The sequence below is a fragment of the Brachyhypopomus gauderio genome, chromosome 10 (assembly GCF_052324685.1).
Source record: "Brachyhypopomus gauderio isolate BG-103 chromosome 10, BGAUD_0.2, whole genome shotgun sequence".
NCBI lineage: Eukaryota > Metazoa > Chordata > Actinopteri > Gymnotiformes > Hypopomidae > Brachyhypopomus > Brachyhypopomus gauderio.
In genome coordinates, this window is record NC_135220.1 from 22,854,226 (window position 1) to 22,873,630 (window position 19,405).

Below are 19,405 nucleotides of genomic sequence, written 5' to 3' on the forward strand. Positions count from 1 at the left end.
CAACGTGTATAACGTCTAGTAAACGGAAACGCCATATTTCCAAACAAAAGCACAATTGTTGTTGACAAATAGCGTTTTGCCTAAATAGTTTTGTTATTGTCTAGTAACTCGAGGCTTCAGCATGCTTAGTGTGAGGTTAGACACGTCTTACGAAACGTACGAACACAAACGACCTCAAATCCAAAAAAAGTGAAGCACAAGTCAATCTAAAATCTAAATACAAATGGTCAGAAATGGTTCATTCTTTTTATTTTAGTTGGAATTAAGCTACATTAAATTTTTCGTTAAAATCTACATAATTAGTGTTCAAATAATTTAACATTCTTTAAACCTACAAGCCATTTTAGGATAGGCCCGTCCTATTTATTTAGGTTAAATCAGTAAAGTCTTAATCTTTACATAACGTTGTCTATATTCTTGTGGGATTTGTATAGGAATTTACTTTTAGTAATATGGTGACTACACGTCCTCTTTTACCCGGACATGTGGTGTGTGAGGTGTCCTCTGTTTCACCATCTCAGATCTCGTCACTTAATCAGCAATTCAAAAAGTACACATTGTCTCGTTGTTACCTTTCTTGTGGTAAATCTTTTTTGGAATAGTTGGAAATGCTAAATACCAAATTTAAGACCAGACACCTTCATAAAAACATCACAGAAAGAAGGCCGCTGGGATCTGGGTGCAGAACTGGAAAGGGGCCTGAGAGTTACAGGGACACAACAGCTAGAAAAATGTTTTTTTGTTCCTTCTAACTAAACGTTATCAGTATCTGGTTTTTCCATAATCTGCCAGTGTGTGGCATCAGCAAGTCTGTAGTTGATTTGTCTGTAATCCTGAGGATGCACCAGCCGCTGTCTTCCCACTTCCTCATAGAGGCTCTGTATGACGGGGTCTGGAGGAGAGATCCCTGTTGTGGTTGCCAAGTCCTCATAGTACCCCCACTGATCAGAGTCCATTCGTAGAAGGTTTTTCTCCTGAACACCCATCTGCATCTTCACCTGCCTCTCGTGCTCAGCTGCCTCTTCCATCATCTCACGTGAGGGCAACTGAACTGTGCCTTCAAGAACAGCCAGTGCGAACTGCACCTGCATGTGAGAGTGGGCGGGAGTAAAAGAGAGACTGAAGAAAGACTGTTTACAGGTATTACCAAATACACAGACCCTCCAGCTGCTCACCTGATAATGGAAGTGAAGAAAAGGGCAAATGGCTTTGCAGATGCCTACAAAAAAAATTGAGGGAAACGCTGGAGGCAATAGGTATTTATAAAGAGGAGCCACCAGGTGGTGCTGTATCTCCAGGCCAAGTTGCTTTGGGCACAGGAATGGGAAGTGGAAATTGTATCCAGTACAAAACAGAAGGACTTCAGCATGGGATACCGAGCCATCCTGGAAAAGCAGTGAGCCGTCCTGCTGAACCTTCACCACAGGGGGCGCCAGCTGGATCTCTGGGGGCATGGGAAATGGCAGAGCTGGCTTATTATGGCTCAGCGTCACCTAGAGGTGGAGGAATAATAAATGACTGCATTATTTGTTTACCATCAGTACTGCTCACAGCACAGCATACCCTTAAAATACCCATCTATGTGACATAAAGGGTGACGATTAATGATTACCATCCGAAGTTACTGGTGAACGATCATTATTTAAGATGTGTTTTTATTCAGATGTCTATTCTGGCTACTCTTGCATCCACTCAATAAAAACAGGCAAATGGAAGATAATTACATACAAAAACGAATTTGAGAAAAGATCTATTTTGCGACATGCTTTTGCCAAATAAATGGTGTCACCAAGAGAGCGGGCACGTCTCACACCTCTGCGTTAGCTTGTGCCAGCTCAAATGATATATCGATGCCAGATGGTCCAGCACCCATGACCACAACAGACTGATGGCTGAATGACTCCGGGCAGCGATAAGAGTGACTGTGCATCACCTTTCCTGAGAATCCCAGGAAATCAACAGAGAGACAGACGTGGTCAGAGGGGATGAGAATAATGGTGTACACTCTCAGGGCCATGTTTATTCTGAACAATCAGCATTTGCTGCACCTTTAAAATGCTTGATTCCCGGAATAGAGGGCATGTGGGGTGTAGAATAATGCCTGTAGGACAAAACACACACGTGTCACGTGTGCAGGTCTGAGGCTCTTGTACACACAGCTTCCTTTATGCAAATCCCTTATGAATGGGTTGAACTGCAGTCATTCAAACGCTAACAGCAAGCCAGAAATCAGTTTAATGCTGGGGAAATTATTGGGAAAATGAGCATAATCCTCTGTTAGGATGAGAAAACACACAGTTTGACAGGTATCTTAGCAAATCTGCGCTAAGGAATCAACTTCACTCAGAGCACAAGTGATGTTTTGTGTAGGCAGAGAGCAGACACGGCATTCCTCACCCACTGCAGATGAAGACCGAGTTGAACGTCTGTGTGTTCTGCCCTCCATACATGTCACGCGAAATTACCTCCCACGTCACGGCTCCCCCCTCCGCTGTCTCCATGGAGATGGGCTTCACCTCTTCCACCACAGTGTTGAACTGCCAGGGAGGGAGAGGGCAGTCACATGAACTACTACAGCCTCCAATACAAAAACGTTTCTAACTCTGTAGGACATTCACCTCCAATACAAAAACGTTTCTAACTCTGTAGGACTTTCACCGGCCACTCCTCCTCTGGCCATACGTGATTGGTTGCGTTTTTTGCTACTGTATCTATGGCCAGTGGTCAGTGATGTTAATGTTTCTTTGAATAGCTTAAGGATGCTATTGCGACACAATTACACATTTCTGTGTCTGGCAAAGATATTCTGGCAGACAAAAGTTTATTTAAAATATTTGGACATTATTTGTAAATGTGGAAATGTTAAACACCTTTATATGTGTTGTAATGCCGTGACTCTCGCAGTATTTCTGCAAATACTGCAGAATGTCCTGATGAGACAGGAAAGAGGGAAGGTGTGAATCAAAAGGAAGATCAGGGAACATCATAACCTCTTTAGGCAGGTTGGTCCTGAAAACACAAAATCCAGAGATGGGAAACTTCACAGCAGACCCTTTGCACAGTACAAATTCAGTATCGTTTGCCCACATGATCTATAAAATAGACACATTTATCAGTGTGTACAAATCAGTGCTAAATGCTCCGACACTTGACTAGTGGGAGAAGTGGAATACCTGAGGTCTCTGTACATGCTGCTGCGGACTGTGTAGTCGTTGTCATAATTGCCTACACCTTCCTCATAGAACCATGTGCCACCCACATGGTCTGTCGATTCATATACCACTGGTGGATCAAACGTTGCGGATCTATACAAAATGTGACGGGCCGCACACAGCCCTGCGGCCCCAGCTCCCACCACCGCCACACGAAGCTTTCCTGTCGCGGACATCCTTTGAGGGAGAACCCAGGAACGCACAGCATACAAAGACGGGAACACAGACGAAGATCAAGTGTGAAGTTGACGCAAAACACCCAAAGCTTTACGATTAGGCGAGTTGAGGAAGCGAGTCAAACTTTAAGATTTTCCTAAAGGTACAAACTATGTAAGACTGTTCGAACAAAGTACATCATGAAGCGGATATCGTTTACATTAAACAAAACATTTACCTTTCCATGATCAAAACAGCAGAGGTGCCAGTGTAGAAATCGATATTACATGTAATTTTTAGCCATTTCGGTCCCAAAGCTAAGCCACTCTATAATCATCAACACGTATGCCTCACACGTCAAAACACGAACTTTGCACTTTAAACTCTATTGAAAACAAGTTGTGCAGAACAGCTAAGGCCTAACACCAATACCACATAATTTTCCAATACGAAAAATAAACTATTAAGGCGCCTTGGTAATAGCTTCCTGCGACCAAATGCCCAGAAAAGTTCAGAAAACAGCTTTCTGGGTCGCGCTCGCCAAATGCTGGTCCTTCATGGGCTTACGGTGGCCGAGAAACCCATCACGCTGCAAAAGACAAATGCGTTACAAATGGACAAAGCAAATTCATCCAAATGACGCGTACGCTACATTTCAGAAACAAAGTTCTTGATTTACTGGTCAAGTGCGTATGACTTGATACAGATTCGCGAGGAAGATGAATGAAAGACGGCTTTTATTACGGAAAGCGGATATTATAAATATTTAGTTATGCCCTACGGATTGGGAAATTTGGTTTTCCAGGCCTTCATTAAAGACGTCTTCCGAGACATGTTTAATAGTGTTATTGTTCATACTGATGACATCTTGATATTCCTCCTCAGTAGATGATCATATAAATCACGTGCGAGCAGTTCTACGCCAAAAGGAAAAGGTGCAGTTCCCTCTCAGCGACATGGTAATCCTCCTAAACCATTTTCCGTGTGCTTTCTATTCACGTAAACTTTCGCGGGGAACGGTCAAGTACTGACAATCAAGGCTGCATTGGAGGAATGTCGTCACCAGTGGCGGAACTAGACTTTTTTTCAAGGGGTGGCCAAAGGGTGACCAAGGCTTTATCAGAGGGGTCTATATACAAATGATGAATGAAAGGAAGCACATATTTTCTCTTAAAATGACCATTTCCAGTGGGGTGGCACCAGGGTAGGGTGACCAAACGTCCGTATTTCCCGGGACATGTCCGTATTTCACGTCCTGTCCCTGGCGTCCCGGGCGTCCCGGGTTTTTTTTTTTTTTTTTGTGAGGAAATGTCCTGGTTTTTAAATTACCTTCATCGGGCCATTAATTCTACAGGCAATAGGACCCTGAGCACGGTGCTGCATGACACGGAATCCTTGAACTCAACTGGCGGACCACGGTCCGGATCCGAACCCGAACGCAGTCCTGTCCGGACCCAATCTCATTCCTGATTAACTGGATATGGACCAAACATAAATAAATTATAAATTTTGAGGGGAGAATTAATTTTAAAGCGGAGTGTTATGTTTGCCCCCCCCCCCCCCCGCTCAACAACTTACGTTCGCCACCCCACCAGACCTCAGGTCACAACTATCTGCCAAAATTGGACCTCAAATTTAGTTGAGTACCCCTGTTGTAGGATTACGTGCCTATGTTAAGTGAGCGAATGCACACACACACACACAAAGTGTCCCGCTTTTCCCAAATAAAAATATGGTCACCCTATACTAGTGTAATTGCCACTCTGTTGGGGGTGGCATTTGCCACCCCTGCCCCCCCTTTGGCTCCGTCACTGGTCATCTCTGGTTATAGGGGGCTTGTCATCTTTTCCTTATTGTCACAGACCCCAAGTATCTTGAATACATCAAGTCAATGAGGCATCTCGATGCTCATCAAGCCAGGTGGGCATTGTTTTTCAACGGCTTAAATATACTCTTACCTTTCGTTCTGGATCCAAGAACATTAAAGCTGATGCCCTGTCACAGTTGTATGATGACGCAAAAAAGAGCGATGCACTGGAAAGTATTATCCCTTCTTTTCTCATAGTTGCTCCCATACGATGGGAGCTTGATTCCAGAATCAATGAGCAAACCAGGGTTTTCCTCCAGAAAATTGTCCCACCTGAGAAAATCTGTCACAGAAAACCTCCGACCTGAGCTACTATGGAGTTGCACATGACCCCAAGCTCAGGTCATCCTGGAATACGTTGAACATTGGCATTGCTGCGAAACAAGTATTGGTGGCTGACAATGTCTAGTGATTGTGCAGAATATGTGACCACATGTGACTCAGAGACAGCGACCAGCATGACTCCTGGAACCCCTGCTGGCACCAAAGCATCCTTGGTCGCACATTGCCATATATTTTTTATGGATTTACCCCCCTCCAAAGGTAACATCTGCATACTGGTGGTAATAGACTTTTCAAAGGCCTGCAGGCTTATACCCCTGCCCAAGTTACAGACTGCTGTGAAGATAGATGAGGTGATTTTACACAGTGTATTTCATTTATTCAGAATACTGGAGGACATTGTCTCTGACAGGGGTTCACATTTCAACTCATGGGTATGGACGTCATTTTGTAAGTTACTTAATGTTAGCATCGCTTCTGGGTATCGCCCCCAATGTAACGAGCACGTTGAAAGGTTAAACCAGGAAATCAGTCACTTTTTACGCTCCTACTGCAGCAAATCCCAAAAGGATTGGGGTAAATATGATGTGAACATGGGTAGAATACGCATTCTTCTACTGGGATCACTCCCTTTCAGTGTGTGTTGGGTATCAGCCACCGCTATTCGCCTGCTCTGGAGAACCCTCAGATGTACCTGCAGTTGAAAGACTTGAGAAGAGGCACATGTACATTTGCAGAGGGCGATTAAGCGACAGAAAGCCCAGGTTCACCGTTAATGTAATCCTACACCCCGGGGCAGCTAGTGTGGCTTTCTACTTGGGATCTTATGCTGAAAACAAAATGCAAAAAATTGAATCCTCTGTATATCGGTCCTTTCAGGATATTACGTCAGATCAACCCGGCGGTATATGGACTGCAGCTTCCTTCTTCCATTACCGCATTTCCCCCTCCTTCCATGTGTCTCTTCTCAAACCTGTTGTGGCTTCCAGCATGTCCACTTCTGTCCAGGAACCGCCTCCGCCACTGAAGATCGATGGTACCCCGGCGTACCGAGTTAGTTCCCTGCTGGATTCCCGTCCGCGTGGGAGGACGTTGCAATACTTGGTCAGAGGGACTGGGAGGGATATGGCCCGGAGGAGAGGAGCTGGGTTGACATGGACGACATTCTGGACCTGGCGCTTATTCTGGATTTCCATGCAGCTACTCCCTCTCGCCCTGCGCCCAGGTCGAGGGGTAGACCTCTGTCAGACAGTCCGCTAATGCCACATCTTGCCATCAGAGGTCCCAGCTGATGAAGGGGAGATTTGCTGTGTTTTTTGTTGTCAGGTTGCTCCTGTACTTGATTCATGGCACCAAACCCCGCTCATAGTCTGCATTACTTGCTGAGAAGGTGTCTACTGCTATGCACAATGTTTTCATGTTGTTGTTCATGAATCTTAAGTCTGAGAATGAGTCTTTCTTTCATTCACATGTAGGGAATGGTACAAAGCTCCCACCTCATCCTCTCCATATTTCAGATTGTCATGGTCCCATTTCTCTGGGTCAGGGACTGCCATTTTGTAATGATCTGCGCGCTACATAGCTAGGAGGCGGACACAAATGCTGAGGAGAGCGAGATTTATTCAAGGGAATTCCATAATTGAGGTCAAAGTCACAGGCACGGGTCATAACGGGGGGCAGTCCATGTAAGACAAGTAAACAGGCATACTAACACAAGGAACTAAGCACGGTAGGGAAACACAGAACAGGCAGGTAAAATGCTAAGAGAAACAATACTCACAAACCAGGGAACTTAGAATACAAAACACAGAGCATGAAAACAAACGAACCAAAACACAAAATAGCAGGAATACCAACGAGCACAAACTGACTAATGGAACAAAACAACCAAAAACCGACATGCGAGACACAGGGACTATAAATACATTGAACTAGACTAGAAACAGGTGATGATACTGATGACATGGGCATGGCAGACGAGGGGAAACCATGGAGACAGACAAGCAGGGCGGGATAAACGGGCTGGGAACAACACAGACACGAGAAACAGGGAAACCGGAATGACAGCTAGTGGAGGGCACATTTGGTTCATAAGTGTGTTGTAAGTCTCTTTACTTTGGACTCCACAGGATGATCTCTGGGAAGTCAATCTGGAATAGTCTCCATCACCTGATTTATCTCCTAACATCACCCTGGCCCCATCACTGCAATATCCAATTAAGACTTCCTGCAGTTACTCTGTGGTGAAGTTATTGTTGAACAGGCAGCTCATATGCTGCTTTCTGATGTAAGCAGCACACAAACTCTCCAGCTCTACCAGCTTTAATGGAAAAGCAATAGTCTCCATCAACACTGGCCTTCAAAAGCACAATGAGTGTTGGGTTGTGCCCCACAGTACAGTAGTGGACTCATCTGTGATCTTACTACTGTTCTCCATCATCCTCTTCTCAAGTTCATTTTTCTGGGCCCCCAGACGTTGAGATTTCTGGTAATCTGAGATGTTGATGCTGTCATCCAGCTGTGTCATGGCATCACTGTAGTTGTGACAATGACTTGACTGGAAAGCAATGTCTCAGTGAGCCCTCATGACTATGGTCACCTCTGAACCCCTCCCTTTAGTTATGCTGCTATAGATTAGCCTGCCGGAGCCACATGCTCATCACTGGCACATGAGCTATGTACATTTAAATCAATGGTGGTTTAAATTGATGTCCACTCAGTCTGTATTGTCTATCTTTTTGCATGCCTCTACCCAAGACGATTGGATACAGGCACCTGTGGGATGGTCTGGCTTGCCGGTGGATGTGCTGATGCCGGGGTTGGATGTGCCGTTGCCATGGGGGGTCGTGCTGGTGCTAGCTCCTGCCTGAGGCCCACCGCCTGCACCGAGGGGACTGAAGCTGCTTGGCTGGGGAACAGGAGCCTTGACTGTTGCTGTGGAACTGTGGAACCACCCTGCGACCACGGACTTGTGCTAACGGGCCGCCCAATGGAGAATGGGTTCCCGTTTGAGTCTTGGTCCTCCCGAGGTTTCTTCCTAATCCCCACCCTATAGGGAGATTTTCCTCGACACTGTCTCCTTTGGCTTGCTCATTAGGGATCTGGACTCATACGATTGTAAAGCTGCTTTGTGACAATGTGTGTTGTGAAAAGCGCTATATAAATAAATTTGACTTTGACTTCATCTGTTATGACACGTGATCAATTACATCAACACAGACTGTTCTGTTATGCACTCAGCTTTCATTAAGACAATCACTTGTTGCAGGTCCATCAGATTCTTAAAATCTGCAAAAGGCTTACATTTTTCTGCTTACAGATTTACATGTTCCTGCTTACATGTTTATATGATTCTGGTTGCATGTTTCTACAAAGACATAAAGCACCTAGAACATGCTCTTGCCAGTGGACATGCTGATGCCACTAGTGGACGCACCAATGCTGTCCCATACCTGAAGCCCAACATCTACATTGGAGGGATTGCTTGGCCTAGATACAGAACTATAAATATGGACTGCTACTAGCTGGTCCTCCCAGTGGAGGATGGGTTTCCTTTTGAGTCTTGGTCCTCCAAAGGTTTCTTCCAAATCTCCACCTAGGGAGTTTTCCTTTGACACTGTTGACCCTGGTTTGCTCATTAGGGATCTGGACCCTTGCATTTGTAAATCTACTTATAGGTAATACACAAGAACTAGGTAATACATAGTTAACAGCTATTTTTCGAGTATGCAAAGTCATCAATGGCCAAGCTAATAACAGCTAATTAAAGGAACAGCGAAAGATCACCAAAAGCATAGTTGTAACGTTGCATGCGCAACGGAGCGAGGAGACGGACACAATTGCTGAGATGAGCGAGATTTAATACGGGGAATACCAAAAGCAGAGTCGATAACACAGGCAGGGGTCATAACAGGCAAGCAATCCGAACAGGAACGAAAAACAGGCATGACAACAGAAACCAGGAGGACTCACGAACTAGGGATCAAACAGGCAGACAAAACGACGTACGAACCGACAAGGCACAGAGTAGACGACCAAACAGCATGAACAAAGCAAACCGACAGAGTAGACAAAATCACGGATGACACGACTGGGGAATGACGGGACTTATATACATAGAACCGAAACAAGGAACAGGTGATCAAATCAAATCAAATCAAAGTTTATTTGTATAGCGCTTTTCACAACACATGTTGTCACAAAGCGCTTTACAGGATTTAAAAGGTTAACAATACTATGGGTCCAGAACCCTAATGAGCAAGCCAAAGGCGACAGTGGCGAGGAAAAACTCCCTATGATGGTGGGGATAGGAAGAAACCTCGGGAGAACCAAGACTCAAAAGGGAACCCATCCTCCATTGGGCGGCCCGTTAACACACAAATTACACAAAATACAGACAAATACACAAGTCACACACAAATCACACAATCAGACTAAGTAAAGGTAAAAATGAAAGTTCTGGGTTTTGATATTGTCACTGTAAATGTCTGTTGATGAACGCCAGGCTTTCATTCCATGTCGGAGCAGCGATGCTGGTATTGTAGGCTCCGACTGCAATGTTACTCTCCAGGTGAACCTCGGAGAAAAGATACGAGATGTAGTAACTATGTAACAGATTAATCAAAGGCCAAACTAAACAGATGAGTCTTTAATCGAGTTTTAAACAATGAGACTGTGTCTGAGTCCCGAATAGAGGCAGGAAGATTATTCCACAATTGTGGAGCTTTAAAAGAAAAGGCTCTTCCACCTGCTGTGATCTTTTTGATCCTAGGAACAGTTAATAACCCTGCGTCCTGAGAGCGAAGTGAACGCGCTGGGTTATATTGTTCAATAAGTTCACTAAGATAGTCTGGAGCTAAGCCATGCAGCGTTTTATATGTTAATAAAAGTATTTTATAGTCAATACGGAATCTAATTGGCAGCCAGTGTAATGACGATAGTACGGGACTAATGTGATCAAACTTTTTAGTTTTTGTTAAAACTCGTGCTGCTGCGTTCTGAACCAGCTGGAGTTTGTTTATCGATTTACCAGAACATCCAGCTAGGAGACTGTTGCAATAATCTAAACGAGAGGATATGAATGCATGGATTAGTTTTTCTGCATCACTAATATTTAATATGTTTCTAATTTTGGCAATGTTGCGCAAGTGAAAGAACGCTACCCTAGTTATATTATTAATATGTGTATTGAACGAGAGATCTGGGTCTATTGTGATGCCCAAGTTCTTTACCTCTGCGCTGGGGGTTATAGTAAAAGAATGTAGATTCAATGCTACATTATGTATCTTGTCTCTCGCAGCCCTAGACCCAACTATTATTAATTCTGTTTTATCGGAATTTAGTGCTAGAAAGTTACACGCCATCCAATGTTTTATCTCTCCTACACATTTCTCAATCTTACTGTTTACGCCTAAATCATCGGGTTTTGCCGATAAATATAGCTGAGTGTCGTCTGGGTAGGAATGGAAACTGATGTCATGCTTATGCATAATCTCGCCTAAGGGTAACATGTACAGTGTGAATAGAAGTGGTCCTAGGACTGTCCCTTGTGGGACACCATATTTAACCTGCATAGATTTAGAGGTTTTATTATTAACACTTAGGTGATGACAATGACACTGGGGCGTGGCAACAAACAAGGAATAAACGCGACAACTGAGCAGGGCGGGACAAACAGGCAGGGAACACGGACATGAGGGAACCCAGAGTGACAGCTACGAGAGGGGGCGTTGCCTTACGTGACAGAACCCCCCCTCAAAGCATGCCACTCCGGGGCACGCAAGGGCAGACAGGACAGGGACAGCGGACAGAGGACAGACCGGAGAGACAGGACCAGACAAAATAGGACGAGGGACCTGGGACACGGCAGGGACTGGAGACAGGGAGACAGGCCAAGAGCTGGGCCGGGACACGGCATGACACGGGACACAGGGAGACCGGATAGGGCCAGGGCGAGGCACAGGAGCAGGGCTGGACAGGACAGGACCGGGGACAGACACTGGAGCGGGGCCAGGGGACAGGGCAGAGGTAAACACTGAGGCAAACACGGCTTGGACGACGGAGACTGGGACAGGAACGAAGTGGGCCACAATCTGGGGAACAGACACGGGAACCGGGACAGAGAGGACACCACCGGAAACAGACACGGGAACAGGAACACAGACCTTGATAGACACAACCACAGGGACAGGAACCAAAACAAAACCAGGGACAGGACTGGGTAACATGGGGAACCCGGGCACAGGAGCAGGAACACAGGGCGGAGCAGACAGTACACAGAGTCCATGCCCAACAGGGGGCAGCACAGTCTCTTGGGGCACAGGCGCGGCCGGGCGGCGGGCAGCGGGCACAGGCGCGGCTGGGCGGCGGGCAGCGGGCACAGGCGCGGCCGGGCGGCGGGCAGCGGGCACAGGCGCGGCCGGGCGGCGGGCAGCGGGCACAGGCGCGGCCGGGCGGCGGGCAGCGAGAACAGGCAGGGTTAACAATACTATGGGTCCAGAACCCTAATGAGCAAGCCAAAGGCGACAGTGGCGAGGAAAAACTCCCTATGATGGTGGGGATAGGAAGAAACCTCGGGAGAACCAAGACTCAAAAGGGAACCCATCCTCCATTGGGCGGCCCGTTAACACACAAATTACACAAAATACAGACAAATACACAAGTCACACACAAATCACACAATCAGACTAAGTAAAGGTAAAAATGAAAGTTCTGGGTTTTGATATTGTCACTGTAAATGTCTGTTGATGAACGCCAGGCTTTCATTCCATGTCGGAGCAGCGATGCTGGTATTGTAGGCTCCGACTGCAATGTTACTCTCCAGGTGAACCTCGGAGAAAAGATACGAGATGTAGTAACTATGTAACAGATTAATCAAAGGCCAAACTAAACAGATGAGTCTTTAATCGAGTTTTAAACAATGAGACTGTGTCTGAGTCCCGAATAGAGGCAGGAAGATTATTCCACAATTGTGGAGCTTTAAAAGAAAAGGCTCTTCCACCTGCTGTGATCTTTTTGATCCTAGGAACAGTTAATAACCCTGCGTCCTGAGAGCGAAGTGAACGCGCTGGGTTATATTGTTCAATAAGTTCACTAAGATAGTCTGGAGCTAAGCCATGCAGCGTTTTATATGTTAATAAAAGTATTTTATAGTCAATACGGAATCTAATTGGCAGCCAGTGTAATGACGATAGTACGGGACTAATGTGATCAAACTTTTTAGTTTTTGTTAAAACTCGTGCTGCTGCGTTCTGAACCAGCTGGAGTTTGTTTATCGATTTACCAGAACATCCAGCTAGGAGACTGTTGCAATAATCTAAACGAGAGGATATGAATGCATGGATTAGTTTTTCTGCATCACTAATATTTAATATGTTTCTAATTTTGGCAATGTTGCGCAAGTGAAAGAACGCTACCCTAGTTATATTATTAATATGTGTATTGAACGAGAGATCTGGGTCTATTGTGATGCCCAAGTTCTTTACCTCTGCGCTGGGGGTTATAGTAAAAGAATGTAGATTCAATGCTACATTATGTATCTTGTCTCTCGCAGCCCTAGACCCAACTATTATTAATTCTGTTTTATCGGGATTTAGTGCTAGAAAGTTACACGCCATCCAATGTTTTATCTCTCCTACACATTTCTCAATCTTACTGTTTACGCCTAAATCATCGGGTTTTGCCGATAAATATAGCTGAGTGTCGTCTGCGTAGGAATGGAAACTGATGTCATGCTTATGCATAATCTCGCCTAAGGGTAACATGTACAGTGTGAATAGAAGTGGTCCTAGGACTGTCCCTTGTGGGACACCATATTTAACCTGCATAGATTTAGAGGTTTTATTATTAACACTTAGGTGATGACAATGACACTGGGGCGTGGCAACAAACAAGGAATAAACGCGACAACTGAGCAGGGCGGGACAAACAGGCAGGGAACACGGACATGAGGGAACCCAGAGTGACAGCTACGAGAGGGGGCGTTGCCTTACGTGACAGAACCCCCCCTCAAAGCGTGCCACTCCGGGGCACGCAAGGGCAGACAGGACAGGGACAGCTGGACAGAGGACAGACCGGAGAGACAGGACCAGACAAAATAGGACGAGGGACCTGGGACACGGCAGGGACTGGAGACAGGGAGACAGGCCAAGAGCTGGGCCGGGACACGGCATGACACGGGACACAGGGAGACCGGATAGGGCCAGGGCGAGGCACAGGAGCAGGGCTGGACAGGACAGGACCGGGGACAGACACTGGAGCGGGGCCAGGGGACAGGGCAGAGGTAAACACTGAGGCAAACACGGCTTGGACGACGGAGACTGGGACAGGAACGAAGTGGGCCACAATCTGGGGAACAGACACGGGAACCGGGACAGAGAGGACACCACCGGAAACAGACACGGGAACAGGAACACAGACCTTGATAGACACAACCACAGGGACAGGAACCAAAACAAAACCAGGGACAGGACTGGGTAACATGGGGAACCCGGGCACAGGAGCAGGAACACAGGGCGGAGCAGACAGTACACAGAGTCCATGCCCAACAGGGGGCAGCACAGTCTCTTGGGGCACAGGCGCGGCCAGGCGGCGGGCAGCGGGCACAGGCGCGGCCGGGCGGCGGGCAGCGGGCACAGGCGCGGCCGGGCGGCGGGCAGCGGGCACAGGCGCGGCCGGGCGGCGGGCAGCGGGCACAGGCGCGGCCGGGCGGCGGGCAGCGGGAACAGGCAGGGTCCGCTGGCGGGCAGCGGGAACGGGAGCTGGCGTGGACGACCTCTCCAGGGTCGCAGGGACAGGAACCGGCGTGGACGACCTCTCCTGGATCGCAGGCACAGGAACCGGCGTGGACGACCTCTCCTGGGTCGCAGGGACAGGAACCGGCGTGGACGACCTCTCCTGGGTCGCAGGGACAGGAACCGGCGTGGACTGCCGACGGGCAGCGGGGACAGGAACCGGCGTAGACGACCCCTCCAGGGTCGCGGGGACAGGAACTGGCATGGATGAGACACCCTCGGGGGGCGGAACCACCGGGCTGACGTCCTCAGGGGGCGGAACCACCGGGCTGACGTCCTCGGGGGGCGGAACCACCGGGCTGACGTCCTCAGGGGGCGGAACCGCCATACAGACGTCATCGGGGGCATGGCCGCCATGCCAACGTCCTCGGGGGGCGTGGCCGCCATGCCAACGTCCTCAGGGGGCGTGGCCGCCATGCCAACGTCCTCGGGGGGCGTGGCCGCCATGTGAAAGCCCTTGGGGGGCGTGGCCGCCATACTGACGTCATCGGGGGGCGGGACCGCCATACTGACGTCATCGGGGGGCGGGACCGCCATACTGACGTCATCGGGGGCGTGTCCGCCATACTGACGTCATCGGGGGGCGTGTCCGCCAAGCCGACGTGGCTAGTACTCCCCCCCAAAAAACACTTGGGGGTGTCATGTGGAGTAGCCGGCGGGATCAGAGGCGGTGGGTCCTCTTCCTCAGGGTCCTGGGTGAGCCTGGCAGAACACACAGACACACAAGCTCCTCGGTTGCTCTCTCTGCTGCGGCTCCGCCTCCCTTGAGGCGCCGGGAGCTCGCGGTGGTCAGAGAGAGTCAACCGAGGGTTAAGCGAAAACTTGTCTGTGCGCTCAGACCGTCTGCCCGCTGCTTGCACTACAGGGGTTTTTTCCCTGTCGTGTTCGCAAAACCGGGCAGACACACAGCGCTCAGATGGAGTCTCGTCGCGAAAGCCAGTAGAAAGAGACTGCACTTTCTTTGGTCGGCGACGAGACTACCTTGTACCCGCAGCGCCAGGGGTATTCCTGTCTCTGGTTTGTTCGCACTGAAATACCGGAGAGTCGAACCGGATTAAACCAGCCGACATCCATTCACAGTGTTTGAACTCACCAGAGTCTCGCTCTCTCGCTGTGTCCTGGATAGGTCTGGTATTATGTAACGTTGCATGCGCAACGGAGCGAGGAGACGGACATAATCGCTGAGAGGAGCGAGATTTCATACGGGGAATACCATAAGCAGAGTCGATAACACAGGCAGGGGTCATAACAGGCAAGCAATCCGAACAGGAACGAAAAACAGGCATGACAACAGAAACCAGGAGGACTCACGAACTAGGGATCAAACAGGCAGACAAAACGACGTACGAACCGACAAGGCACAGAGTAGACGACCAAACAGCATGAACAAAGCAAACCGACAGAGTAGACAAAATCACGGATGACACGACTGGGGAATGACGGGACTTATATACATAGAACCGAAACAAGGAACAGGTGATGACAATGACACTGGGGCGTGGCAACAAACAAGGAATAAACGCGACAACCGAGCAGGGCGGGACAAACAGGCAGGGAACACGGACATGAGGGAACCCAGAGTGACAGCTACAAGAGGGGGCGTAGCCCTACGTGACAATATTCTTCATGCTCATGTTAAAGTATATAAAAAAATATTTTTTTTGCTAGATTTCCCTCATATTAGTTTGTGCTCTGTTGTCCCCTGTAGGCCCATGTAGTGTAATTTTGGCTTCATAAGTGTATTCTGTTTGACTGTTAGAATTATGTTTGTTGGGAGTTATGTTTCAGAATTATTTTCCCGTAAATTCCATCCCTTTAAATCCATTTTTAAAGTTCTGTTCCTACTCTAGATGGTGCTCTCTCTGAGCAAAGCCCTGATTATTTTCTTTGGGATGATTTCCCGCTAATAAGCATTCCTTCAGATGAACTAGCTGAGCCTCAGCACTAGTTTTGGGCTAGCCACGTTATGATTTGCTTTTCAATGTATTTATTTTGAGGGCGGGATTTGGGCCTGTCATTTCCCCCTTTATATGCTCAAAACAGTATCATCAGAACCTGTTCTGACCTGAGACCTCATTTTTACAGCCCAGCACAATGTCTTGCCAATATCTCCCCTGTAGTGTCAGTGCTTGAAGCTCATCACACGTACCTAAAATCTCCAGTGTTTTGATGATGAACTTTACTGAGCTCCATATGCAAAAATGTCAAATATTGTCTGATCATATTTGATGTGTTTTCAGGACAGATGGAGACCTTCCATGTGGAAAGAAAATGCAGGCCCCTTGGTGTAAGTAAACATAAACTAGGTGAAATTCCAGGGTGCCTGCTTGAATGGGGGCTTCCCTGCAGCTCCAGGGCTATGAAAGGCAGGTGTGGTGTTCTCCCTTTGCAGGAGTAATTTACACTTCATAGAAAATAAATTAGATACATTTGGACTTGTTTAATATTCAGCTTAGTGATCCTAAACAATAAGAGAGGCCTCAGATCTCCTGTTAGGAAAGGAAAGAGCGGTGTGTTAACACCTCATGCTGCATTTATATTCTAAGCCATTACGATGACATTGAGCAATACAGGCTGGACTTGACATCTGTTATTCCTCAACCATCCCATGATGAATGGAATCCAATTGTTTGGGTAAAGGGTTGGCTTGTTAAATGAGAAAGAGCATTCTATCTAGTTGTACCTGTCATGATTGTGCTATTGCTTTCCGTGTTCCTGGCCCTGTGCGTCTGTCAATGAATTCCGGCTGTGACGTCCTGACAGCTGGACTGACTGTTTCCTTTCAGTGTGTTATTATGCAGTTTGTTACTACAAGCTGACCCTTCAGATCCTCTTGATTCTGAGGTGGTAGTGATAATGAGTTTCTGAATCTGTCTCTTTATTTCTCACAAGACTAATACACAATCTGGCATCGTGTATTGTAGCTGAAATATGTGGGTGGAGGTATTCATGTTTCAGTTTCATGTATTAAAACATTTATTTACAGTGTTCTAAACAGGCTCCTATACAGTTTAAACACAGACTGCTTGGCATCAACAATATTAATACAACATTATTGGAATTATACAGTAATAGAGACTGAGCTGCAGGTATGACAGGTGGAGTACAGGAAGGGGTTGATCAGCTGGTAGGCTGGAATGGGAATGGGAGGTCAGATGTGGAGGTGTGGGACTGAGAATGCTGCCATAATAATACCAAAGAATTCGGCCATCCAATAGCAATGAATCTTGAATTCATTTATCTCATGCAAAACAAACAACAAACAAAAAACAACTATTCACTACACCTTAGTATGCCTTAGGAGTACCTAAGTATTTACTTAGTATGCCATTTCTGTGGTTAGGCAAGCAGTTAATGTGTTGGACTGCAAGGAGCTAGCCAGTAGAGTAATGAAAAGTTTGGGTGGTACATTCTCAATGACGGAAAGCTCTTAATAAGTGAATCACTCACAAACATCTGAGAAATACCGACTGGAAACAAATACCTAATTACACACAGAAAAACTGCAGCCGTTTTGATGAATCTTTCTGTGTCGTGCTGGCTTTGACAGTCTCACTAATCACAAAACTGATGACTGAGAGTATGGGCTTCACTTCGTACAGCTGATAGAGTCGCAAAGACCAGATTTTAATCAGGCTGACAAAGCTTGCTGGTCAGATCTCAAGCATAGACCTGATCATTTTGCTGATTTCTCTGAATATTGCTGCAGGTCGTAGACAGTTTCATCACAGTCCTCATTCAGCAGTTGAATAATCAAAGACTCCCGGAGGTTTGAGAGACTACTGTCACAAAATAGCCCAGCCAACATGTCCACATAGGCCCCACATGTGATTTAACTGGGCAGTATAGGTTTTATCTGGGCATGGGCTTAGAGTGGGATTTTTTAAGGGTTCAATTCGGGCCCCAGTTACATTTGTGGGCCCCATTGGGGTTATAAATCCCAGCCCCAGTTGGGTTATAGTTGGGACCCACGTGGGCCTGATTTTTAAAACAGCCTAATATTTTAAAAACAGACTTTTAAATATCATTTACAAAACAGAAATTTTTACATAGTACACAAATTTATACCTTTTATGTTAGAACTGGATATTTCTCTGCCACACAAACAAATAACTCGCATGCTGATATAGTTGTGAACTTGTGAAGCAGTTATAATAACTAAATTCATTCAAAATGTTAACATAAATTTAAAACAACAAAGTTAATGTTCCTACTTCAGATTTATGGAATAAACCATTGCCTTGCCTCCTCTCGTGTACGGAGCCCGGGAGGGGACATGGGTAAAAAAAAAAAATTAAACGAGGGAACGTTTTACCATTCGAGCACACGTTTTCTGTAATTCGTGCTCACGATTTATTAATTCGTGCGCACGATTAACAATTCGTGCGCACGTTTTGTTTTAATCGTTTTAAATAAACTCGTGCTCACAATTTAGTAATTCGTTCACACGATTAACAATTCGTGCACACGTTTTGTTTTAATTGTGCGCACGTTTTCATTCATTCACTTGCAAACCCTACTGGCCTAGGCGCATACATTGCAGATACAAGGAGAGAGGCAGTAACAGTTCCCTGAAACTGTATATACTTTGATTGTTTAGATTTATGCCACAATGAACAGAGATACGTTTATTAGGTCTTATTTGCTTATGCGTCATGAGGACAGTGTAGTTTCCCTTGCACCTCTCGAATTTTGTAACTTCGCGCGCGCCGCGCCTCAGCGCAATGAACAAAGTCATGTTTGCAGGGTTCATACTGTCACGGTCCACAGCGGCTGTTGTTGTTGTTGTTTGGTGACGTCATGTGCGTCCCTCAGGTGGGCGGAGCCCGTGATCCGTCTCACCTGAGGGTCGTTTGTTTGCCTATATATGTCTTGTCTTTGTACCAGTTGACCGCTGGTCATTATATTCTTAATTTGGAGATATTGCACGGGTTTTAGGTTTGCACACTTTCTATTAAACCATCCTTTTTCCTTGAGACTTGGTGTGATCGCTTCCTTTTTGTTGCTCACCCCCGCCCGTCACACATACACCTTTATAAGATGGAATTCAAGCACTTGTATGTCACTTTCAAGGTCCAGTTCAATATTTTCCAGCA

General features: G+C 46.7%; 1 protein-coding gene across 1 annotated transcript; it reads right to left on the reverse strand.

Moving 5' to 3' along the window:
• Nucleotides 1-242: 242 nt before the first annotated feature.
• LOC143526008 (uncharacterized) lies at nt 243-4,008 on the reverse strand. Its single transcript, XM_077020560.1, has 8 exons — nt 3,607-4,008; nt 3,174-3,389; nt 2,871-3,009; nt 2,398-2,537; nt 2,049-2,101; nt 1,814-1,938; nt 1,176-1,493; nt 243-1,085 (listed from the first exon to the last, which is right to left on the reverse strand). The coding sequence occupies exons 1-8, from the start codon at nt 3,612-3,614 to the stop codon at nt 753-755; spliced, it is 1,332 nt and encodes a 443-aa protein (XP_076876675.1). The 5' UTR covers nt 3,615-4,008; the 3' UTR covers nt 243-752.
• Between the last annotated feature and the right edge of the window lie 15,397 nt (nt 4,009-19,405).